Here is a 27,208-nt window from a genome sequence, read left to right as displayed (position 1 = left end):
AAAGGACAAGACAAAGATATCGAGGAGATGATTGCATCATGCAGAGCGTGTCGAGAAAAACAAAATGCACCACAAAAAGAAGTGAACCATCCTTGGATACCAGCTACTAGACCTTGGGAAAGGATTCACATTGATTTTGCTGGCCCTACAAATGGACTTTACTTCCTGTTAGTCATTGACGCATTTACCAAATGGGTAGAAGTATTGCCTACGAAATGTACTACAGCTACTTGGACAGTAAAGGAGTTGCGAAAAATGTTTTCTACTTTTGGATTACCAGATCTTCTTGTGTCAGACAATGGACGACAGTTTACTTCCTTAGAGTTTACTAGCTTCCTTGAACAGTGTGGAATTACACATAAAACAACTGCACCATATCACCCTTCATCCAATGGGCAGGCCGAACGTTTTGTTCAAACTGTAAAGAAATCACTTAAATGTATGGAAAATGAACCTGGGACCATCGATGAAAAATTACATAGATTTCTAATGCAGATCCGCCAAGCTCCTAATTCAACGGGAACCTCTTCATATTTCCTCATTTTTAATAGAAAGATTCGCACTTGTCTAAGTCTACTAAAGCCTCGGGGAAAACACGAACCTACCTGTCCAAAAGGTATAATGCGAAGATTCAATCCTGGGGACCGCGTACAAGTCAGAAATTATTCAGGAAGAGACAAGTGGGCCTTGGGAACAGTTGAAATTAAAGATGGTAATCTTCATTATTACGTTAGAATGGATGATGGTCAGACTTGGAGGCGACACGTCGACCAGATGCTACGCACAAAACTTTAAGGGGGGACCACTGTTACATATGTTATTAAGATTCACAGATGTTCAGAATTATTTATTATTATTGTTTGTTTAATTCAATGTTGTTGTTTAGTTCAAGCTAACATTATGAAATGATTAAATTGAGTTTTATACAGTTCTTGTTAATAATTGTATTTAATATATATAATATAAGCTCTTTAATCTCAGGGAGGGGTGGTCGTGCCGGTTTGAATGATATATCAAGCTTTTAACTTTAAAATGCAGATAATGTAATTGAGCAAAGCTCTTTGGGATCAACTTCAATGCAAAAAATATAGCACCATCACTCAATAACGGCTGAACGCATTTCAGCCAAACTTAACACGATTACTTAGAATAATAGTGAGATGGTTTTTAAACAAACAAATTTCAATTAGATAATGCTAATGCAATTTAAAACGAACTTAAAATTTCAAATTTTTAACATTAGGCTCTTATGGGACTAAAGTAGCCATGACAGTTTTATGGATTATCAAGAAAAATGTAAACCATGAAAAATGATTCTACCTATTTCAGTGATAAAGGAAGCTTTTTGTTTGTATACAGTTTGAGACCCATATAAAAAGTACTCTTTTCATAAGCAGCAGATTTATGTATGGGGTATTGCAACACAGAGCTCAAGGGCCTAAAGCTGTATTGGGATTTAGTTATTTTTTTTCATAAATAGAAAAATGCTTTTTTGACAAAGATTAAAGTGTTGAATATATACAAAGAGGGCACAGGTAAAATCTTCATTCTTTTAAACAAATTTCTACAAGATGTTTTTGGATTAACTTGTGCAATAACTCTTATGATTGATTCTCTTTTGTATTTTAAATATTTTTTTACAATCTGTGGTATTTTCCCAGAACTCAATACCATAGCCATGAATTAGAGTGCACATATGCAAAGTATACCATTATCTGAGTTTTTCATCTATTAATTTTGAAAGCACTAAAGTAACGTGAAATGCTGCATTAAGCTTTTAGGCCAGTAAAATTAGTTAAAAAATTAGCTGTGCCTGATTCTCGGAAAGCTGGAAATCGTTTAAATTTATTTGTTTTGTATAGAAGTAAAAGGATTTGAAGTTTGTACCATTTTTCCAGGTGAGCTTCTGACCTGGGACCACAAAAACAATGAAATTTAGGGTTATTTTTTAGTGAGTATCTGGTGATGAATATCGAACCAATATTTTGTTATTTATAGTAATTTAAATAAAGTTATTTTATTAAGAAATTATTGAACATTGCATATTTAACATTTATATTTCTTATAGAAAATGGATTCCAAGTACATTATTATTTACAAAGTAATTAGTACGAATTACAAATACCCTCGCCACAGCCATAGTTGGGAAAGTTAGTCAAAATTTCTAACTAGTTAGAAGTTAGAAGTTAGTCCCATAAAAAGTAACTGATAGAAGTTACTAGTTAGTTAGTTTAAAAAGTAAAGAAGTTATTAGTTAGTTGAAAAACTAACTGATAGAAAATAAAGTTAGTTTTCAACATTTGTAGAAGATAGCTGTTTGTTGGACAGTTGTTTTAAAGGATTTCATACGTAATGAAATAATGACACATCTTGGTTACTAATTTACATTACACTTTACATTCATTACTACGACAAAATTTACTTGGAATGCCTATTAAACTTTAAAAGAAGTTATTATTCAAAATTGGTGTCGCCGATTCTTCCTCGTCTGTTAGTAATGACTAGGCTTGCCGCTCTGAACAGGCGTTCGCAGTGAACAAAGGTTTTTTTTTTTATTTGTAGATTTATATTTGTAGTTATCTTATTATTTTGTATTTGTTTCATGACTAGTGAATATTTTGTTAGTAAATTTATGTAAATTTCTAACTAAATAAATAATGATTTACACATTAGTTTGCCGTGCAATGTCAGTGTGGTAGCCAGGTACACGGCAACGTCGCAGATTCACAAGTGCTAGCCCGGCTGGGAAATATCGTACAAACACCAGGCTGGCCCGCTGCCAGTCACGGGAGAAATTTTTGTCTACAAATATAAATCTGTTTAAAAACCACCTTTGTTCGCATTATAAATCTGTCATATTAATGTTATTTATTGTGTCACGGCAAACATGATGGTAATTTGAACGAAATTTTCAGTGTCTTATTAACGATGTTAGCATACGTTTTAAAAAATAACAGCAGCATAAAAACTATTGTGAATAAAATTTTTTTAAATGCATGGAAATGTTAACAATGAACCTACCAATAAGCCATAAAATTTCAGAAAGATTGGCTCAGTGGTTTGTTTACAAATAAATTTTAAACTTCAGTGTTCGTGCAGTTTCTTAAAAAAACGGTACTTTTTAGGATCTTTTACTATATAAGTTTTTCTGGTAAATGGAAAATTAATTGACACCACGTAAAATTTATTTAAACCAGCTTATATTTAATTTTTGTTTCAACAAAATCCGTTAATTCATCTCAGAGATATTTAGGCTCAAACTCGAGTGCACATTTATTTCCCCGACAAAGGTGATACAAAAACTTGTCATCACTCTGTTTTCAATAGTTCAAAAGACAAAAACAAATAGTGATCATCTCACCTTTCCTGACATAAACATTACTTTCGATACACAAACATAATTTACTACTGTTCAAGTTAAAAACGAGACCATCATACTTTTTCTCCACTTATTAACCCTTTGCGCTCGGAGAGGTCATTTATCGTCTGTCCTACGCAGTCGGATGTCCACATATAGTGGCCATCGCCATTATCGTGTCAGCTCAGAATTAATACGGCAACGTTGTGTCTCACAGCTCGGATGGCCACACATAGTGCCCATAACAAAATCTGAATTCCGCTCGGATGGCCTGTGCCAGTGCCCACAACACATTTTTTATATTTGTTTAATAATAGGTATAGTAGGATGTCTGATGAGTGCTGCAATCTATCGAGTAACTCTTAAACTACATTAGCGAATACAATTCCCGCCTTTTTAACGCCCAGAAAAGGAAAAAAAACGTATCGATCTGAAGCTATGTATCACGCCATGTCACTTGTTGTTTCAGTGTTTACGAAGTTGGAGTGAAGTAGTATTTATAACCTTTTAGTGCATTTTTCGTTATTAGTTATTACAGAATATCTTTTTAATTAGTTATAGTGATTGCACAGTTTTAGATTTGTACACGGTTTTGTAGTTATTAGTATGTTTTTAAAACAACATCATGGATAAAAGTTTGCGTTCCGATGAAGTGAGGGACTTGTTGTTTGAAGACGATCTTGGTAATGGTGAAAGCAGTAGCTCAGAACATGATAGTGATGTAAATTCAGACGTCGGCGAGCACTTTGATAATGAACTTCGTGAAGAATTAGGCTTGTTTTATGATGCACTAAATGAAACGGACTATTACGACAATGAAGAGTATATAGATGATCCAGAGTTGTTCAATGAAAATGGAGAAGATCGACCAAACGGGCAAGAAAGTATGGAATTCGATAATGATGACCGTCCAGACCATCGTAACATCGCAAATTGGCAGGACATCCTTGGTGACCATCTCTATTTTCAAGATGGTAGGAATAGGGAAGAAAATATAGGTGGTTATGTGCTAACTGACGAGCAAGTAGAAGTGGGAGAAACTGGGGAAATCAACGCCAGGCGTCAAGGAGAAAACGGAAATGAACAAGGGCAGAATGGAGCCGCAGCTGGTGACGGGTGGCGAGATTGGATAGATGGTGACAATGCGTTTGCCAAATTTCAATGGACAAATGATTCTGGCTATAAACCTCCACGAGGAAAAACCCCTAAATCCCCTTTAGATTTTTTTCTGCTTTTTTTTACCGACGACTTGCTTAATGAAATCGTCAAGGAAACTAATCGTTATGCAAAGGAAAAGATTTTGAAAAAAACTCCCCTTCAGAAGAAATCTATGTGGTGGTCATGGAAAGACATAACAGTACCCGAGTTCAGGGCTTTCTTAGGTGTTCTATTAAACATGGGTATGCATGATAAACCAGAAATAAATGATTATTTCTCAACTGATTGGGTCGACTACCAACCTTTTTTCAAAGATGTCCTAAGCAAAGAAAGATTTTTGCAGATTTTCTGGACACTCCACGTGAGTCCTCCTCAAACAGGACCAATAAGAGGAACCCTAACTAGATCTGGGAAGGTGAGGAATGTCGTGGCATATCTTGACAAAAAATTTAGGGAGTTTTATATGCCACAAAAGAAGGTTAGCGTTGACGAAAGCACTGTAGGCTTCAAAGGCCGAATAGTATTTAAAGTGTATAACAAGGACAAGCCAATTAAATGGGGCATTAAAGTGTTCGTACTATCTGAGTCCAGTACAGGCTACATATGTGCAATGGAACCGTACTTTGGCAAAAGTACAACAGAAACAATGGAAAGAGCTGATCTAGGTGTAACAAGCCGTGTAGTTTTACACCTTGTAAACAAGTTGAAAGAAGCCTACGGAAACATTGAAGGGTTACATGTTTTTACGGACCGCTTTTACACCAATGTAGATCTTGCGACCGTACTACATGATATGAAAGTACATTTGACTGGGACTATCCTGCCCAACAGGAGGGGACTGCCGGAACAAGTAAGACCACAAAGGAAGAGGAAGGAAAAGGGCAAAGGTGGAAAAAAGCAAACTAAGGAAAAGGAACAGCAAGTTGCCAAACTAGTTCTAAAAAAAGGAGAAGTTAAGACCTTTAGAAAAGAAGACGAAATGACTCTGTTGCTGTGGAAAGATTCCAACCTAGTGATAATGTTATCTACTTTGTATGACAATAAAATGCAGACAGTAAGACGTATAAAGAAAAAAGGAGTTCAAGAAGAAGTCAGGAAGCCTACAGTAGTTTGTAAATACAATCGTTCAATGGGAGGCGTTGACATTGCTGACCAGTATATCTCATCTTACTCCTTCACAAGGAAATCCATCAAGTGGTGGAAGAAGGTTTTCTTTTGGTTGTTGGAAACAGCTGCCGTGAACTCTTTTATACTGTTCAACTGTAACCAGCAAGTCAAAGTGCGGCAGCGCAAGTTCAGAAAAATGCTTATAAAAGACCTTGTTGGTGAAATCAGGAACATGAATAAGAGAGGAAGACCTTCCACATCTCAAGAGGACGAAAGGCTAAATGGGAAGTTACACCTGCCATACCATCTTGAAGCCGGAAAATCCAAAGACTGTGCCGTGTGTAGTGACAGAAGACCAGGGAAAGAGAGGAAACGAAGTAAGTTTTTTTGTAAAACGTGTTCAAACCACCCAGGTCTTCATATTGGCGAGTGTTTTGAGAAGTACCACTCAAACAAAAAACTGAAAGAGTAAGTACTTTTTAAGGCTCTTTTAAAGTGATCACATATTGTCGAAACATATACATAGACTTTAGACAACCTTGACTCGTTTTTTAATTTATCAATTATTTGAGGCTCAAATCTCTTTAAATGTCATGTAATATTTGGTTAGCCAGTTAAAATAATACATATTTTTTGACAAAACAATATTTTGTAGGTGAAAACTTGTAAAGATACACTTTTGGATAAGTTTGATATTTTATGTATTATTGACCAATTAATTCAGCTGTACCTAGCCTCTTTAAATGTTATGGAATATTTTCCCAGTTTTAGGCCTAATAACTTCCGTATTTATGGCAATAAAATGGTGTTTTAAAAGTAAGAACTCTACAAAGATAGATTTAAGATAGACTTTTTCGTTCTTTTTACCAATGAATCCAGTACTGTATTATTTTCTAAAAATGTCATTTAGTATCTTTTGGTCAATACAATTACTTGTTTTCACAATAAAATGATTAAAATACATTATTTCATTTTGCTTCTTATTTACCAAACCAATGCAGAAGATTCAACCACAACACATAGTGCAATGTGTGTAGTAGAGTGATAAAATATTTGATATTTTTAGCAAACTTTTTATTTGATCTGAATAATATTGTTGTTCACATTACAGGGAGGAATACATTAGACTTAAGGCAAATGTTTTATCAAAATAGCATAATTAAAATAGATTTTCACAAATAAAAGAATTTACTCCTGAGAGCCTAGTAAAATATAGTATTTTTGGTTTATTATTACTTAATCTATCTATAATAGTGAGCCTTAAATTATAGTTCAAAATAGTTTTGAGGTTATTAATTTACGTTTTTTATCATTAAAATTCATTTCAACAAACTCATAATTATTTAATTATTTATTTAAAGTAATTGATGTCATTATTGGAACACAACTCGAGAAAATAATTCAAAGCTGCCGAAGCACAGCTGGCAAAATGGCTGCCGAGTTGGCAGAGAAATATGAGTGGCCACCATTAGTGGCCATCCGAGCGGGAGAGACAGAGAGTACGTAAATAATTCCAAGCTGTCTGCGACTACGTCATGGGCACTTATAGTGGCCTTCCGAGCGCAAAGGGTTAACATGCGCTCTCAAATTCGAAGCACTTGTGACTGATGCTGTAATTATTTTTGTTTTGGGTAAACACAATAACAATTTTAACGCGATTCCACCCTTTTAATTTTTTTTCAACTTGTTGAAATATGTCACTTAAGTTTGGTCACTTGATATCACACTCGCCCACCATTGCAAACAAATGTTATTAATCTACTGTACCGGTACTTAATTAAAACCGTACACTTAAATAACTTATGTATTAAAAATATTTAACTATCACTAAAATATATATAACTACAAGACAACTAAGAAACTAACAAAAAATTAACACCCGTCACGGTCAGATAATGAACATCAACCTGAAGTGAAGACTTTGACACTTGAGATTACATATCAATCGCCAAACAAACATTCCCCCTTCCCACCCTTCGGTGCTTGGATGGTTGTTATTGGCTGCCATTGGCTCGCCCCCCCGAGTCCGCTGCATACCAAAGTGAGTGGACTTTGACTTTCTCTTTCCCCACCCCCCACGTTGTTTGTCACAAGGGCGCTGACCTCTCACGTACCCATGCAACCCTCACTGAACACGGCAAATAAATAACCCGTATTGGAAATACTTTCGCCTGACAAAAAAAACTACCGATTTAAAACTAGGAAATATATTATCTATTCGTTGGCTATAAAACTAACTGAGTAGAAGTTATTTCCAGCTCTTTTTAAAAACTAAACGAATAAAATAGAAGTTAGCCGAAAACACTAACTAATAGCGCTATTCGTTAGAATTTCTATTCGTTATTCCCAAGTATGGCCACAGCAAACCTGCAGACTAAGTCATTTTCCATTTACCTGGCTGGATTTATACTAAAATATTCCCAAAATATTTTCAGATTTATTTCCTTACATTAATTTTAGTGAGTACTTAGGTTTGCTGCAACAGGGAAGATATTGAGATATGTTTTTTATTGCAATGTCGATAGCTTAGTATTAAATAAACAAAATTTCCAAATTTGGTTTAAATATATCCATAAACAAGCAAACTTCAACAGTTTATTTATTCTCCATAAGAATTATATGGGAATTTAAATTTACAATTTTTTTATCTATCCCCGTAACCGTTGGACATACAACAACGCTTCGATATACAAATAAATTATTTATTTTTTTAAGGTCTACAAAATGGTTTGGAGAGAAATTATGAAAATTTTGTGCTTTTTGGGTCAAAAATGGGGAAAATCTATTTTTACCATATAAAACCCCCCATAAGCCCCCGCTCCCATTGTACGATTATGATGGTTCGTGAACTCATTCGAATAAATGTAGGCTTACACGCTTGTACCAAATTTCATCAAAATCAGATCATTTTTGCTTGAGTTATCGCACTAACGGACATAACATAAATAAATAAATAAATATATAAATTTAAACGGATGGTGTTTTTGGCTTCTGGGGACCTTAAAACGAAAAAGTAAATCGGTCCCGGGTCTATAGGTCTTACCATGAGACCTGCAGTAATAGCTTATTCCCTATATGGGAAATTCGCTAAAATCTTATCAGATTTTTTTTTACTCTTTCGTGGTGAATCCGGAACTGCAGGTCTAACTTCCTCCTCCTCTGTACGCGCGTCATAGCTTATTTGTGGTTTTTCTTTCTCTGGTGGATTGGTGCAAGAAACTCCCAGAGTTGTACGTTTTTTAAGTAAGTTCCGTTTTTAAATTTCTCCGTTCCAGAGCTGCGATTGACATTTTGGACATTTGCGCTGTGTATGTGCATCTACTGGCAAGCCTGCATCGGAAATTTGGCAAAAATCGGCCATGTTTACATCCGGCTTCGAGCATTCAAAATGTTTCCGTCGACTGTGAAGTGCGTGCTGTAATTAGGTTTTTAACTGCTAAAGGCGTGAATGCCATTGAAAGTCATCTATTTCTATATATAATTCAGTTTTAAAAATCTTCGTACAACTAAATCTGGGAGTTCTACTGGACCGATTTTATTAATTAATGGGTCGTTGGAAAGCTTAGGTCGTGTAGATTTGCAAATAATTATGAAAGTTAGTTTTTGTTATGATTTATGGGAAAAATGAAAAAAAAACATGTTTTCCATAAGAAATACATTGAAAACGGTGTTTTTCACACTTTTTATTTGGGTGCGACTTTTAGCTGCCATTTTTTAATATTTACAAGAAGTGCATGGCATCAATTTGTAGGAAATTTTATCCTCTTTCGGAATATCACCTTCCACTTTGGTCGATTTCCTCACCATTTAAAAGTTATTTGCAAAAAAGCTAAGCAACCTCCGAATTTATAGTAATGAGAAAATATTGAGTTTGCGATATTTTTGTTAAACTTTGCACAACTAAATCTAGACTTCTACTGGACCGATTTTGTTAATTAATGGGTCATTAGAAAGCCTAACTCATGTAGATTTGCAAATAATTTTAAAATTGTGAATTAATTAAATATTTGTGGTGAAAAAGTAAAAATTACAAAAATACATTAAAAACTGCTTTTTTCAAGTTTCTGTTTTCAAGATTCTATTTGTAGCCAGCTTTTGGCTGCCTTTATTAAGTATTTTCAAGAAATGCATAGTAGTTATTTGTAGTAAATTTTATTCTATTTCAGAATATCCCATTCACTTTGGTCGATTTCCCCTCCATTTAAAAGGTATTGGCAATAATCTAAGTGATTTCCAAATTTATAGTGGTGAGAAAATACTGAATTAAATATATTTTTGTTTAACTTTGTACAACTAAATCTAGACTTCTACCGGACCGATTTTGTTACTTAATGGGTCGTTGGAAAGCCTAATTTGTGTAGATTTGCAAATAATTATGAAAGTTTGATTTTATTAGATATTTGAGGTGAAAAAATAAAAATAAAAAATAATACATTTAAAACTCCTTTTTTCCAAGTTTATATTTCCAATTTTATATTTATTTGTAGCCAACTTTAGGCTGCCTTTATCGAGTATTTTCAAGAAATACATAGTAGTAATTTGTCGGAAATTTAATTCTCTTTCAGAATATCACCTTCCACTTTGGTCGATTTCCTCGCCATTTCAAAGTTATTTGCAAAAACATTAAGTAACCTCCAAATTTATAGTAGTGAGAAGATACTAAATTAAAGATGTTGTTGTTAAGCTTTGTACAATTAAATCTACAGTTCTACTGAACCGATTTTATTAATTAATAGGTCATTGGATAGCCTAATTTGTGAAGATTTGCAAATAATTATGAAAGTACTGTTGAGGTTGCAATGCAAGCAAGATCGTTTGGCTATAAATCGATGATAAGTAACTCCATTTTTTGAACAATTTGTAATGGTCGTGATTTAATGAAATGGAAACTGGTATTTCAATGAAGGTTCTTAGGTCAAAACAAATAGAATAACGTAATCAGAATTAAGTAAATATATCTAAAACTAAATTCCATATCCAAGATATAATCAAATTTATATTTTCTGATTGAGCAATACAGTATCTTTAACTTAACTGATTAAAACTATCAATATCTCAAGTGAAAGCCTTTGAAGTATTTTAAGACCAAGACATACAAAATAACTAAAATAAAAACGTATCATTGATTGCAGATAGGTACTAAAAACAATTGTAATTATTGTTGATTCGTGATTCAGCAGTGTGCTTTAGGTAGTCTGATCTTAATAATCAATAGCTCAAATGAAAGCTGGTATTTCACTTAAGGTTTTTAGACTAAAATGTATAATGTAATTAGAACTGCTGGAATACATCTTTAATTGAAGTGAAAAAAAAAATTCTTTTGTCGAGTAATACATAAGATAAATTAATGATGATGCTTGATGACAAATATGTGCTTGCATATCTTTATTTTAAGACCAAAATTATGAAAATCGGGTGGGTAGAAGAGTCCTCCTGTAAACCATCGCCCGCCTTCGAAACATTGAACTTGAAAAAAACCAAATTTAACTCCCATAAGAAATGTACAGTGAGGCAGTTTGGGCATAAATCGAAATATACGTCAAAATGAATGCCGATGCTTGATGGCATATCTGCGGTACGTCCTACCTTTGATTTAAGGCCAAAATTATGAAAATCGGTCGGATAGAAGAGCTAACCCGACTCGGAAAAGAAAAACCAATTATTTTTATAGATGGTAATAATTTGTTTACCAGTATGCATAATCTAATCATACGAAACATGTGTTAATAATTCAACAGCTTATTTTTATATTGTTATCTAATTAATTTTTCTTTGATTAAATGTTGTTGTTAACAATTTGCATTTGTATTTAAAGTGTGTTCATTATGTTAAGTGTGTGATTCTAATGTTATGTGCTTAAACTGTACCATTAATATTAGTGAGTAAAGTGGTGTATGGATTTCATAACCATTATTTTACTGGAGACCGTTGTATTTAACCACAACGGGCACTGTTGCTAGTCTAAAGATAAGTCAAGTGTATGGCAAGAACATTATGAGTGACGGAATGTTACACAAGTGGGTAAGGACATTTAAAGACGGTCCCACTAACGTTCATGATGAGCAATGCACTGGGTGGTGCAGGCTTGCCAATAGATGCACATACACAGCGCAAATGTCCAAAATGCCAATCGCAGCGCTGGAACGGAGAACTTAAAAAACATTCCTCGTACATTTGACCCCGTTCTTCCGACAAGTGCAACCACTTTTACACCTTTTTGCACACTTAGATATTGTTAAGAAGATCTGGTGGTGCAGCTTCAACATTTGTTGGATTTGGAAGTATCCCATGCGGAGTCAAATATACAACACTCTAAAGGCGTTTCTTGCACCAACCCACCAGGGAAAAAATACCAAAAATAAGCTATGACGCGCGCACCGAGGAGGAGGAAGTTAGACCTGCAATTCATGATTCACGACAAAAGAGACAAAAAAATCTTATCAGTTTTTTGTAATTCGTATTAATTACTTTGTAAATAATAATGTACTTAGAATCCATTTTCTTAACTTCTTAACTTAAATTTATCGAGAGCTGCAAAACCATTTCGGTCCGTGGTACGAACGCTATTTTTCACCACACTATACCCTATTACCACTAGTCACCACTATAATAATGCACACTGATAGTCAACACAACTACAACTTTAAGGTTATGTAAAGAAATAATTTGAGGAATCAGCAAAAATAAAAATAATTAGTTGCTAGGCAACGGTGACAATAACACAATTCTATTGCAATGCTATGGATTTTGATTGTGTATTTAAATGCATTCATTGAAATCCATGGTGATGGTTTTCGGCGTAAACCGCGTCGTCAGTTGCACTGCCAGGCGTTTCGCCCTTACTATGAAGTGGCATCCTCAGTGGCTAGGCTGAGACTAAGTCAGAGAAGTCCGTCCAGGTATACTATATAGCTGGGGTGAGGTCATTGGCGAGCGCGTGGAATGCAGGAATGCATACTCCCCTTGCTCTGGCTGTTTCTAGTAGTTTCTAGTAAACAAGGTGACGTAATACCGGATTCCATGACTGTGGAAGCTTGTAGCTCTCATCTTAATTGAAATTATCTGGATGTTTTTTGATTTCAATAGCTTCTCTGATTTTTCTATGGTAGAAATAGGGTTCTTTAGCGAGTACTTTAACTTTGTCAAATTCTATGGCGTGTTTTGTTGTAAAGCTGTGTTCTGCTACTGCCGATTTTTCAATATTTTCCTGTTTTGTCTGGCGAATGTGTTCTTTCAATCTAGTTGAAATCATCCGTTTGGTTTCTCCGATGTAAACTTTTCCACAGGAACAAGGAATCTTGTATACACCCGGTGCGCTTAGGGGTAATTTGTCTTTTCCATTGGGTAGGAGTGAGCTAATTTTTCTCAGAGGCCTATATACTGGTGTAATGTTGTATTTTTTGAGAATCCTGCCAATCTTCTCCGATGTCCCTTTCACATAAGGAAGATGCGAATTATGTCTTTTCTCACTGTTGTCACTGACTTTTTGGTTATCAGTTGCTGCTACTTGTGCTAGCCTACATTCCTGTCTCTTAAAAGCTCTCTTAATATCCTTTTTACTATAACCGTTGCTTAAGAGGGCCGAAGTTATCACTTTTTCTTCACTAATCCTGTTTTCCATGTCTGAGATGCGGATTGCTCTATTTATCAGTGTGTTTAATATGCCGTTTTTCTGTGCCGGGTGGTGATGTGATTGAGCGTTTAAATATCTGTTGGTATGCGTTGGTTTTCTGTACACAGCATGGCCGACTCTAATGCATTTCTCTCAAAATTTTCCATGAATAAGTTGGCTGCTACAGGAGATAACGGTGAACCCATCGCTGCCCCTTCTGTTTGTTCAAAGTATTTTCCATCGAAGTAAAAATACGTGGAATTTAGGCAAATCTCTGCTAACTGAGCTAAGCTGTCATCCAGGATTGTTCTTATGATGTCTACTGTTTCTGGAATAGGAATGCTAGTAAAAAGTGATTCAACATCAAAGCTCACTAAGATATCATTATCATCCAGTTTAACGTGCTTAATTATTTCGATGAAGTGTCTGGAGTCCTTAACAAACGATTCCAGTCAGCCTAACGAACTCAGAAAGATGTTTAGAAACAAACTTGGCGATGTTGTACGTAGGTGATCCTATTGAACTGACTATGGGTCGCATAGGAATCCCGTCCTTGTGAACTTTGGGAAGACCGTAGATGATCGGAGGTCGTGGATCAGAGTTAATAAGATGGCGTTTGTATTCTTCACTAAGCTGTGGCATAGAACGAATGAGTTTGTTGACTGATGTAGTAATTCTAGATGTGGGATTGCGAATGACTTTGTAAGGACCTTCATTTAGCATCTTTGTCATTTTGTGTTTGTAGTCTTCCTTCTTCTTGACGACTGTTGCATTGCCTTTGTCCGCTGGAAGTACAATTTTTTAATCATCCTTGGATAATTTGCGTAAGGCGAATCTCTCCTCCCGGGTTAAGTTAGATTGCGGTGGCTTGGCTTTCCGTAGTAGCTGAAACCTCCTGTAGAATTTCTTCAGACTCTACAGTTGGAAGATTCTTAATAGCGTTTTCAACAGCAACGACAATTTCCTCCGTAGGTATTCTGTTCGGAGCAATAGCGTAGTTCAGTCCCTTTAAAAGAAGAGACTTCGTAGCTTCATCGATGTTTTCATCCGTGAGGTTGATAACCATCTTGTCGCTGTCAATTACTGGAGGAGCCGGTGAGGCAGATTGTTTTACGAGAAGAGAATTAAACTTCTTAATATGGTTCTCCTTAGTTAGTTCTCCAATCCTATCAGCTTTTTGTGTAGTAATACGGTCAACTAGCTCCCAATCGGACGTTTCTAGCGTGGTCTATGTTCCTGTAGTTCTATAACTTTCAAAGGTTCAAGGCAAGGTTGTTGATCAAGGGGTACTCACAACAGAAAGGAGTGCTATTTTGAGACATTTAGTCCTGTGGCTAGACTGGGAACAGTAAGAGCACTGTTAAGTACTGCAGCTAATGAGAAAATGTCACTGAAACAGTTTGATGTTTCTACAGTCTTTTTTATGGAGACCTAGAAAAGACAGTCTATATGAAGCAGCCAGAGGGATACGATGATGGTTCAGGAAGAGTATGCCGTTTAATAAGGAGTTTGTATGGTCTCAATTCTCAAACAAGCTCCTCGGTGTTGGAACAAAAGAATTGGCAACTTTCTGATTCAACTTGGCTTAAATAAGAGTGAAGCAGATCCCTGTCATTAAAAAAGAGCGTGTAAAGAAGCTTCTGCTTCAAGGGATCCTGAAATGCTCGAAGACTTCATGAAAGACTTGAAACAAGAGTTTAAAATAGTTAAAAAACCGGCGTCTTACTTTATTGGGCTAGAAATAAAGCAAGAAGAAGATGGATCTATAAGAATTAACCAGGAGGGATATACCAAAAGAATTCTTAAACGTTTCGGCATGGACTACTATCATAAAGGACACAACAGTAGGGAAAGTAGACCTTCAAGAAAAAGTTAAGTCTAAAGTATTACCACCATACAGAGAATGTGTTGGAGCATGTATGTATCTGGTGACCGGAACCCGTCCTGATATTGCTTTTGCTGTGGGGAAAGCATCACAGTCATTGGAGAGCTGCAGACTGTTTGACCAAACCACATCATAGGCCACGACTGAAGACCTTGTGTGAAGCTATGATTGAGATAAACTTTTTTGAAACAGTTATAAACATGAGGGAAAGTGTTGAGATTTAGTAATAACTCTAATCATGTTTCTAACAGTCTGTGTTTAATATTATTTATTGTTTATTAACAGATGATTTGTTAGTGTTAAAGTTGAATTTGAATAAACAACATCATTCAGGTTTTTGTTAAAATAACTTTTTTATAGTTTTCTGGTTAGCGATTATTTGTAGATTCTCGGAATATTCAACAACATGTAGCTACTGTACTTTAAACCAGTGTGTGTGAATCGACCGCCAATCCAACTTCAAGGCTTTTCAAATAAACACAATTACTGTTTTAATATAAAGTTATCGGATTTAAAATGCATATCGTATAGGCCTATAATCGGCTGAAGAAATAGGTGGTCACGTGATATTTGTTTACAAGATCATTTTCCCTATTAAAGCTGCCAGAATTTTTCTTCATGTGTGTAAACTAGCTGTTCTGAATTATATTCAGTTGTAATCGACTTCTTGATTCCCGTATGTTGGACGGGCCAACAGCTAGTTTTGATTTATTATGCAAATCACGATTGAGCTATTGTGAACAGATCATTTATTAGACAAATGTTTAACACATTCACTACCAGGTCACACAAGAGACCTCACACAGAGGGGTGTGATGGCTGGTAGGCAACATGTCAAACAGTGTAGTCAAATGATGTTTTTGTTGTTGTAGGCACCTCAAAATAAACAGTTGTACAGACCTCTTTCTGTTACTAGTTCCCTAATCGCTTACTTCCTGAAAATAAATTCCGTAATAGCAATATTACATGACAAGTTCTTACCAGATTCAGAGATGGAAGAGGGTGAAGGGGCAGATACAGGTACTGAAGAAGAAGATCTGGATGAGTTTGTACTTGACACTGTAGAAATAGAACACTCAGAAACAGATCGTCTTTTTGTGTAGAGAGAACCCAATTGTTCAAGCCGCCTTCTCAGGTACCTTTGTTCTCGACTCAGGTGCTCCTTCTGAATTGCATGCTTTCTCTCTTGGTTTTCAAGATTCTGAAAGATTTAACAGTTTAAAGTATGGTTAACTGTATTCCAATTTCACAACCTAATAAAATAGAAGTTTGTGAACAATTCTTTCTCTTCAATAAACCTTTTTATGGCAGTACAGACATTTTCTACAATTGTGGCTGTTAAAAACTCCAAGTGCCCAGGTCAAAACTTACCCCTTGAAAAAAAGCAAGATATTTAACTTACTAGTAACTATTTGTGCATTAAATACCCCTGCCGCAGCAAACCTGCAGACTAAGCGAATTTCCATTTACCTGATAGGATTTTTAAATAAATCTATTTAAATATCATTAGGTCTGGCCCTCCGAGTGTTAAGCGTCGCGTAATCGACGCACAACACACCCGCCGTGGTGTTATGCGTTGCTTTTGCAACACACAAACATCGTTTACGGCGAAGGCTCTGGGACTGACTGAATAAGATTGAACTGGACCGAGATTGGTATCGTTGTTTCCAGCAGATTCTTTAGAAGCTTTCTCCTGATGTCTGTTTCTAGACGCTTTTCATTTTAGTTCCGAAAATATTGTAGCAGACAGATGACGTGCGTATTTGTAAACAACTTGGTTAACCTCACTCCGATGACTGATGTGTTTTATTACGTTTATCATTGTTTTAGTGTTAAAAATAAAATGTAGTGATATACGTGGTGCATTATAAGAATATTTAAGTGATTTTGAAGGGCTGGTTGATGATCCTGAAGAAGTAGGCAGTGATATTGATCTAAATTATCCGCCAGATTCCTAGCTATGGTTAGGCTATGCATTCTTAGCTAACGCTAAATGTACGAAATCTGTTTTTCACCCATAACTTATTTATTTGCAAACCTACTTCCTTATATTATTATATTTTTGGAATCCTCATAAAATTTAGAACAAAGTGGCTATTTGTAGACCTAAAATTATAAAAATGTATTGAGCGCAAACAAAAAACTTTTTCATTTATTTTATAATTTTTGAGAAATTTTAACCCCTACAAAAATTGTAGAAAACTTTTTTTTTATGTTTTATATATTAAAGCCCATAATTTATCAAACAAAATGATATATAAAACCGTATACTTTAGGGTGTTTTTAAGTTTCTAAGATACATTTTAATAAAACCCTGTGATTGCGCAATAAATGGGCCGACATTAAAGCCATTACTATGGACGTAACGCTATGAAGTATCTAGGTTTCATGATACAGGGAGGGTAATAAAGTGTGTTTTTTAGTAAAATATTAATTGCTCAGTATAAAATAAATAAATTTGCATTGTTTGATCGAAATATATCCACAAACAAGCAAACTACAACAGTTTGCTTATCTTTACTAATAAAAGTCAAATACCACTCACTCACTGATCACTTAAAAACTACAAGCCATAAAAACTCAGGAATTGTCATGGAGGTTCCAATCAACCTCTAGATGTGCAATAAGAAGCGTTTTCAAGAAAATCCATAAGGTCTCTGCCCCAGTGGCTTTTTAAGTTCCCATGTTATCCTTATGGAGAAAAGATTTATTTGCATTTGAACACATGAATACTTTTGAATCTGCACTATTTATTAAGGAAACAGCTGGTTATATTTTATTACGTAAAATGAAAATATTTACATTATGTTTTGTAGTATATTTGATGATTTTATGTATTCAACTAGCTGTACCCGCGGGCTTTGCCCCGTTTAACTTCATAAGTGAGCTCGTTCGCATGGCTCAATCACGACCTGGTTGAAGTTCGTTCGCTACGCTCACTATCTTTTAGGTTGGAGCTCGTTCGCTGCGCTCACTTGCCTTCAGGTTAGCTTGTTCGCAACGTAACTCGCCTCCAGGTTGAAGTTCGTTCGCTACGCTCACTCACCTCTTGGTTGCAAATTAGCTGTTGTCATAAATTTAAAAGAAATAATAGTGCTGCACCCTGTTGGTAATCCTTGTAACTTTAATGCTATTGAACATCATAGAACAGAACCAACTTGTTTAATTGTGCACCCTGTTTGTAATCCTTGTAACTTTAATGCTATTGAACATCATAGAACAGAACCAACTTGTTTAATTGAAACAGCTGTTAAGATTCATTAATTCCATTTCAATATGAGTACTCATAAGGTTAACATGGGAAACTCCAGAGCCACTGGGGCGGAGCCCGAGAGTCCGATCAGAACAGCTTAGTTTTCCTATTTAATGCCTAAAGAATCAGTGTACCAAATTTCAGCCTCCTAGGTAAATGGGAAGTAAGAGAATTAGTGATGAGTGAGTGAGTGAGTGAGTCAGTCAGTGAGGGCTTTGCCTTTTTATATATATAGATATATTTGTAAAACAGTGTTTTTTGTAGGAAACCAGATTTGTATAAAATGTAAATGTGTGTTAGTGTGTGTGTGTACATCACACCATATCACGCCACGTCTGTAACGTAATATCAGGTGATTTTAATAAATTCCCTTTGGCTGCCGCGACCACGCTATACCCATGTATCTAACCACTACGTCAGTCCGTCCTAGTCTAGCAACCGTTACACCTCTATCCCGGTCCGTGCAGCCCGTGGTATAAACTAATTATGTAGTTTTTATTTTCACTAGTCCCCTCTCCTGTCAAGTTATAACGTCGTCACAGTGGCGACGAGGAAGTTACAGTGATAACGAGGGCTTTATTAAGAACCTAATTATTTGTGTGTGCGGTGTAACTGATTGACCGTATTTTTAATTTTTTAAGTATTAGGGTTAATGTCCGATTACGACAACCCAGTGTTAATTTTATCTCGTGTCTTCTTTGAACAAGATACAATGTCTGGAATCATCAGCAGAATCAGAGACTTTGACGTGAGTGAAGAATCTTGGACCTCGTACGTTGAAAGGTTTGAGTTATTGGTCGAGTGTAACGGGATTAGTGATGCCAAAAAAGTTAGTACTTTATTGACAGTAGTCAGGAAGAAAACGTACAATCTGTTACACAATTTGTGCACGCTTGATAAACCTAACGTGAAATCTTTTGAAGATATAGTGAAGTTAGTTCAGGATCATTTACATCCTAAACCATCATTCATCGCGGAATGATACAAGTTTAGTACACGCAACCAATTAGAGGGGGAAGGAGTTGCCAAATACGTAGCAAATTTTAAGAAGATGTCCTCGCACTGTGAGTTCGGCGCATCGTTGAACGACTTTCTTCGAGATCGGCTAGTTAGTGGAATAAGAAGCAACACTATCAAACAGAAACTGTTATCAGAGTCCAGTTTAACGTTTGCTCAAGCTGTGAAAATCGTCTCCTGTCAAGTTAAGACATTGTCACAGTGGCGACGTTATGTGGCTTGAAAAATTGTTTTACTGCTTTACAGATTTTTAATAGTTAGGCCTAAATAAATTAAAAAAATAAGGAAGTGTAGGCCCTACTCAGGTTGAACATTTAGCTTTTTAATTTTCGTGAGCGAAGCCACGACGGGTATGCTAGTTCTATATAAGAATAAAATGGGAATTATTAAATTACAATTTTTCTATTTTCTCCGTAACCAATAACTGTATAAAAAAACAAGTCAAGTCAAAATGATTTATTCCATAAAATAATAACAATATTACAATGCATTGTGAGTAAAAGGAATTATTCCCCCGAATAGACTATTGATCCGTGATCGGGGGAAGAGTTAACAATATCATCAGTCTATGGGTATTGTAAAATTGTTCTAATCACTGCACTTTTTTATTCTAAGCACACAAATTAAATAAATCTAAGCTCTAAACTAAATAACTGTATTTTAAAAGCTAACAAAAATTTGAATTCTAAAATGAGGCAAATTATTTTTTATCATTAAACGCAACGTCGCACTACCCCGCACAAGACTCAGCCCATTGTATTTGCTCCAACACAATGAGCTGAATCACATACTGAACAATACGGATTACAGGATTACAATGTTTTTCAAGTAAAATAAAATGTAACCAATGACTGAATCGTGACAATATCAGACGTCTGGAATATAGACCGACTGGATCAAAGCCTCTGCAGCAGCCCGCCCGATGTGCGCGAGCCACACGCCTATCATCCGCTTATAAACAGCAACACTGCAACTCTCAGCCTCAATAATGTTTGTTGGAAGATTACGGTACAGTACGTGAGCAATATAATGAATTTTTGTTAGTGGTCGTAAGAATATATTTTGGGCAACTGAAGCCAAGATTTAAACGATTTCTTGTAGGGTACCTATGGTGAATTTCAGAAAATATTTGTTCTTTATTGGATTTAATGAACAATAATAATGTTCTAATGAAAAGCTGTCTGACGTTTAGTACTGGAAAATCAAGGAAAAACTGGTCTTTTGAGTAACGGAGAGGTTTTTTAAGAATTTTTTTTATCAATGATTTTTGTGAGATGAATAAGGGCTCTAGCACAGCTGACGAGACGTCACCCCATACCAGGACACCGTATTGTAACACCGACTGCACATAGGCATAATACACCATCCTGGAGTGATCCACCGCCAGCACCTGGCCCAGCTGATTGAATGCATATACTAATTTTCTAAGCCTCTGCTTGACATACCACACGTGAGGAACCCAGCTTAGTTTTTCGTCCATAATTATGCCCAAATATTTGTATTGTGACACACGTTCGATGACGTTACAGTCACAGTCACGTGACGCCGGATCACCACAGGAGTACAAACGTAAATGACGCGGGCTCGGATCACTCTCCTTTTTTAAAAAAATTGGAAGACATTTAGTTTTTGTTACGTTTGAAGTTAAAGAATTATGATCCAACCAATTTTTCAACTTAAGTGAGTCGGACGATGCCCGCTCATACACCTCATCCTACGCTGTAGTCACCACTGCCATATCATCTGCAAATAAGAATAATTTGCTTCTTGTTTCTAGTTTTGATATATTATTTATATAAACCAGGAAGAGCAAAGGCCCAAGATTGCTTCCCTGGACAACACTGAATTCAATGTTTGTTTTATTACTTGTGACACCATCAATTGTAACAACTTGCACTCGGTCTTCTAAATTACTTCTAAACCAGCCAAGAGAGTTGTCAAGATATATTTGTCTAGTCCACAAAATTCCAATTTGTTGATAAGTTTATGTCTATCAATAGAGTCAAAGGCTTTTGCTAAATCTAAGAAAGTCACCAGTACATGTTGTTTTGAGTTTGATATAAATTTATTAATGTCGAACAATGCATGACTTGTGCTCTTACAGTCCCTGAAGCCAAATTGTAAATCACTAATAATGTTTTTGTTTTCAAGGTAAAAAAATAATTGTTTCTCAACACATTTTTCAAGAATTTTAGATATTGCACCAAGCAACGAGATTGGACTCAAGTTTGATGCAATGTTTTTTGGTCAGATTTGTAAATTGGGGTGACTTTGGCAGTTATAAAAGATTTTGGAAATTTACCGGACAGTATACTTAAGTTTATTATGTGCAAGATAGGCTGAACTAATATTTCAATGTTTGATTTTACAAGTTTTGTTGGGATGCCCTCCCACCCAGGAGCCGAATTCCCTTTAATTGTCATCACAACCTCGAGAAGTTCAGCCCGGGTGACCGGCCTCAGGGAAAGTACTTTGTCCGTGGCATATGCGGCATCGTTGATTTCTGGGGGTCCATCGCACTTTATCGGGCTTGCTAATTGTAAACACTAATTATTAACACTTCAATATACTACATTATTTGTTTTTTTTTTAGGTCTTTAACCCTTTGGGCCCCAACAACATTTTTGCGAATTTTTTGGAGGTGACATACCTATGGTCAGTACTGGGAATGACAGGCCAAAATGGGCTGTTTTTACAGCATTGTATTAATTTAATCCTATTAAAATTTTATTAGTCACTACTCACTATACATTTCTAAATAGCACCTAAGATTTGGTGCAAAAATCTATCTATATATTAATAGGCAAGCATGTTTCTTTAAAACCTTTTTTCTCAGCTTGTGTGCATTGCAGGGGATATCTATGCATACTGTTAGAAAGATATTTTCCTGTAGATGAGCAGAATCCCTTTAAAAATTAAAATAGGCTCAAAAATAAGCACAAGAAATGAATTTGAAATTAAAAAAAAGTTAACATGGGCTTATGGGTTGCCATGCTGGTGACGAAATAACAACGAAAATAAACAGAAAATCAAAACAAATGTAAGAAATTCCAATCACATGTTTGATTTAAAGTGTGGGGTGAAAAATTAGATAAGTATGTACATAATTGGATTTTTAGCTAGAAGTGGTAAGGTGTGGTGGAATATCTTTGAAGATGAACCTTTTTAGTGCGATCATGTGTTCATATGTGTCAAAATTTGAGGTTAAACCAAAACAAACAAACTGGCGTAATCTATATAATTAATACGCTACATGAAACTTTGTCGGTTGAACTCCCCCACTATTTCTTAACCGATTTTATCCGTTGACGTCTCATTGCAAAGAGCGTGTCGCGTAGATTTGCAAACTGACTTTACATTTTTTCCTTATGAAGAACATAATTGTTTACATTTTGATCAGCTGTATAATTTAATTGCTGTTATTTATTTTTCAATTCAAAGTCTTTAAAACTCATCGGAAATTATGATGACTTTTATTTGTTTTTAAATAACTACTTTACCTCTTTGCAATTGCTCGATTTCGATCAACGTGTTTACTAGTATTTATAAATAGCCAACTTATGGTATATTATGATAAAAACTTCAATATCCGTTATCGGCCTAATTACGGCAACGAACATGTTTTATTATAGTATATAAGTATCAATGTAAGAGATGAATATCAAATTAAAAGAAATTAATGGAACAGCCCTAAGACTAAGAATCTTAATAATATATCTGATACAAATATTTTGTTTGATTCACCAAAAAGTTGTTTTCATCATGTTCCGTAACACCAAAAGTTTTAGTTTGTAAATATAAATAATACCGATAACTCACATAGCGTCTTAAAAAATTGTTATGTGCTGTATCAAATAAAAGCCTCAGAATAGAAGAAAACTGTCTACAATTCACACTAGTTTATAAAATTATTAGAAAAAGCTTTTTACAGTAATTACAAATCAAAATGTTAACGCTTAGTTGCATTTGTGGCGATTGTAGCACACCGCATGCAGTCCTGCTTTACAAAAGCAACAATAGTACACACTCTTCTTCTTTTTCCATCGAGGTTTTTTCCACTGCATACAGTACAGTTCTTTTCCTTGTTATCAGGAACTTTTTCCAACCCAAACCCTTTTCCAACTGTTGCGTCACCCCCACCTCCACCGGCAACTCCGTATTTCTTTTCGAACCAAGAATTTGATAGTTCATCCACCACAGCTGTGATAAAGAAGGCTCATTGGTTTTTTGGTGTTGAGTTTGTACAAAACATTATGCATTGAGCAATGCATGCGACCAAATATGTTGAAAATCACTTTCTTCCAAGGTTTCATCTAACGTCGCTCATCAAGGTAAGTGTAAAATTGTTGATGTTAGCCTCCGGATTACGTTGAATATAAAAATTTGTGTAAATACCTGCTTCTTGTAATCCAAATTGTTGCTGTTATGACACAACTAGTTTCGACTTATCACGAAGTCATCTTCGGGCGTCCAGGGGATGTCAAATCACTTCATCAGAAGTTCGTCAACGATATCCGGATATCCGGTCGTGGCGCATCATCCTCACCGGTGTTACCATTTTTAGCTTTTACTCGTTAAATCGTACTTTTTTCGTTTCAATGTTCGTGTCTGTGTTCGTGTTCGTAACCGTGACCATGTTCGTGTATGAACGTATGTGTGTATTGACGACCTTCTGATGAAGTGATTTGACATCCCCTGGACGCCCGAAGATGACTTTGTGATAAGTCGAAACTAGTTGCGTCATAACAGCAACAATTTGGATTACAAGAAGCAGGTATTTACACCAATTTTTATAAGTGTAAAACATTTGGTCAGTACCATCTATGCCCCCCATGTTATTGTTGTACTGATGGACTATTCTTGGCTTAGTCTTTACAATTATTTTCCTACTTCTAATTTTTGTGTATCTGACATTTTCTGCCTTGCTATCTGTTGATAACAGAATAAAATGGGATTTGTTGGTCGGTTTCTCTTGGTAGGCCATGTACAAGGCAGGACCTTCGCGTATGTATTTTTTTACCAACAGCATATTTCACCTGTAGAATATTGCGCACCCCTACTCTATAAACTCTAACAGTTCCTGTCAGCCAAGTTAATTTAGAATATAGGTATCTAGCCAGAAGAAGAGTGGTAAAAATATTGTCTAAAAATAGATGGAAGCCTTTGTTCAAACAGTTGGCAATTTTCAGTAGATTTGTTGACTACAGAGAATGCAAGGCCATGCTCAGTGGTTTCTTCGTCATTTTCTCTGTATTTGGCACCTTTGTAGCAAAAAAGTGCCATGCAGTAATGTGTTAGAGCGTCACACAGTACCCACAGTTTCAATCTCCACCTGTGTTGGTTTTTTTTTTGGAAGTATTGGGTCAAACCAATCCGCTTTTTTGTCCCCACTAACGACTCATCGACAGATATTTTCTGGTAGGATACATAATAAAACTTGGCTAACCGGTTCAGATGGTCGATGAATGGTTGAAATCTTCCGCATAGGTCGTAGCCTGGTTCGCCATGTTTCACTATGGTAGACTCCCTCTTATCCAGATAATTTTTATCAGCACATCGGTTTAACCGGACTAGATCGGCAGGAGGTGGGCGGTACTGAAACTGTTCTCGTGGGAAAGATTTGAGACCAGTGATTAACTGTCTAAATACAATGCTCTCCTAATTTAAGTCAAATACTGTATAGAGTATGCATTTAAACGGTCCGTTTTAATGAGATTTTGGGGACGTCGGTTTAACCGGAAAAACCGCTATCCGGACTGGCCTCGGTCCCGAGGAGTCCGGATAAGAGGGAGTCTACTGTAGGTTGCTGCCATCAACCAAATGAAACAATTTTAAAATAAGTTCAAATCGGGTTCGAGCGAACATTTTTGGAAACCAAGGAGTAGACAGGGACGATATCTGGCTCCAATAGCTTCTGATTGAAGGCTTCCGGATTATGCCCATGTTTATAACGACAGCAAGGAAGCCTTTGAATTCCTCAGAGGGGTGACAAGCCGTGTTCAGCAGATTGCAAGTAATTTGTAGCTTATCTGTTTGTCTGGACTACAAATTTTGTTATCAAATCAGTTGTAAAAAATTGATAGAAATAGGTTATTGGTGAGGAGTTTCTGGGTGGGCAATGGCTTAGGACCTGGGACTCCATTGTACGTGAAGTTGTGCTGGTAACCCGGATCATTATCCACCTCGATTTCATCCCAGTCACTCACTGGATTCAGGTTCAACAGGTCTTCGCCTACTATTTCCTTGAGTCTGACTTCTTCCTCTACCAACAAGCATATTTGTTGTGCTTCTTCCTCTCCCTCTGCGTAAACCCCTGCCTCTAGGCCTAGGCCTAGCACAATCCCTGGCAGTTTGAGTATCTGTTGCAAATCAGGTATAGCATCAGTAGCTTCTTTTGTAGGCATATCTAGGATAAACCTAGTGTCAATACTAGTTGATGGTAGGCATAAATTGAAATCAATGACTTCTTGAGGTAAATCTGCCAAAGGAAGAACATCATCAATGTCTTCTTCATCAGAGGAAAACATATGAGGCGATCTGTTCAGTCTTTGCAAAAAAACCTAGTCTAGGCCTACCACTATTTTCCGGGCTATATGTTGGGTCTTCATCTGTGTTGTCAACTGGGTGTGAGGAGGATGATTCAGCATCAGAACTTACAATATTATCACTGAAGTCAGAGTCATCACTGTTGTTGTTGGCAGAATATACATTCAAACCTGCCTCTTGAATGTTAGTCATGAGAGTGTTTTCACTGACTGGAGATTCAGCACAATCTCTTTTTCTACTAATTTTGTTCAGTAGAAACAGGGACATATTTCCAAATAGGCAGACTATGTGCCCGGCAAATTTTAGGGGCGGCAAAATTTTGGGGTAAAAAATTGGAGGGGTAAAAAAATAAAAAAAGTAAGTTAAACGTTTAGCAAATAATTCTAGGAACTGCAAAACAGTTATTTAAAATATTTTGATTAAGTATCAAATGATTTTATAACACATTAGACAAGTAAAACGCATCTTTGAACCGTTTTATTTTCGTCAGTTTCTGAAAGCAGTCATATTTAGGACTAGGTGTAATACTATTACAATAAATAAAATCATAATGTGTCAAAAATGTACTGTATCCCCTTAAATGTCAGAAAGTTATAAGATCCCTTGTATACAGATGATTTTGTGTGCCGTTTCACGCCGCAAAGCGCGATTATAATAACTGATTGGATAAAAAAAACTTTGCATTCAATGTATCCAAAACAGAATCTTGTTTTGCATAAAAACAACGTTGTTCAGTATTTTGTTTAAGTAAATCGGAAAAGCTCCTTGATGTAACACTCCCGTTCATCAAGTCTCTTTTCTATTTATTTGGTCATGGCTGAAAGTTAAGGGAGGGGCTGCGCATACGCAGTAGCTACATACACAACATGAGAGCGTGATGACGTCAACGAACCGGCAACCAATATGGTGAATCATGAAATGTTCATTATTAAGAATCACTTAGATACATTAAGAATCACAAAATTAGATAATAAATAATGCCTAGAAACTCTTACACGGACACCAAAATTACGAATAATTCTTTCCCTAGGACTATTTCAATTTAAATCCGGCTAGGCGGACCAAAATGTTTTGTGGTAAAATGGTATTTTAAAACACTTCGAAATTTGTGAGTGGACTGTATAAAAAATTAATTAAATTTTAAAATATTTCCGGAAAATTGGAGCACTTGCTGTCTTAGCAAATGAGATACGATGAGTTATTTTGTGACGTTAGTGACAATAACCCCCTATTATCCTTGCTCCTTTTGCGTAAAATGGACCAGGAACTACG

At 35.9% G+C, this 27,208-nt stretch overlaps 1 protein-coding gene across 2 annotated transcripts in view; it reads right to left on the bottom strand.

Moving 5' to 3' along the window:
* The window catches only part of LOC128984358 (max dimerization protein 1-like), a 133,575-nt gene that overhangs the window by 33,096 nt on the left and 73,271 nt on the right, over positions 1-27,208 (bottom strand). For both annotated transcript variants that reach the window (XM_054403670.1, XM_054403676.1), the window contains one exon: positions 16,102-16,321. In XM_054403670.1, the coding sequence (XP_054259645.1) occupies positions 16,102-16,321 (220 nt within the window). The remainder of the gene's footprint in view (positions 1-16,101; positions 16,322-27,208) is intronic.

This window comes from Macrosteles quadrilineatus, unplaced genomic scaffold, assembly GCF_028750875.1.
Source record: "Macrosteles quadrilineatus isolate MER2022 unplaced genomic scaffold, UCM_ALF_1.0 Scaffold_1__1_contigs__length_201487025, whole genome shotgun sequence".
Classification (NCBI taxonomy): domain Eukaryota; kingdom Metazoa; phylum Arthropoda; class Insecta; order Hemiptera; family Cicadellidae; genus Macrosteles; species Macrosteles quadrilineatus.
This window is presented reverse-complemented; position numbering and strand designations above follow the sequence as displayed.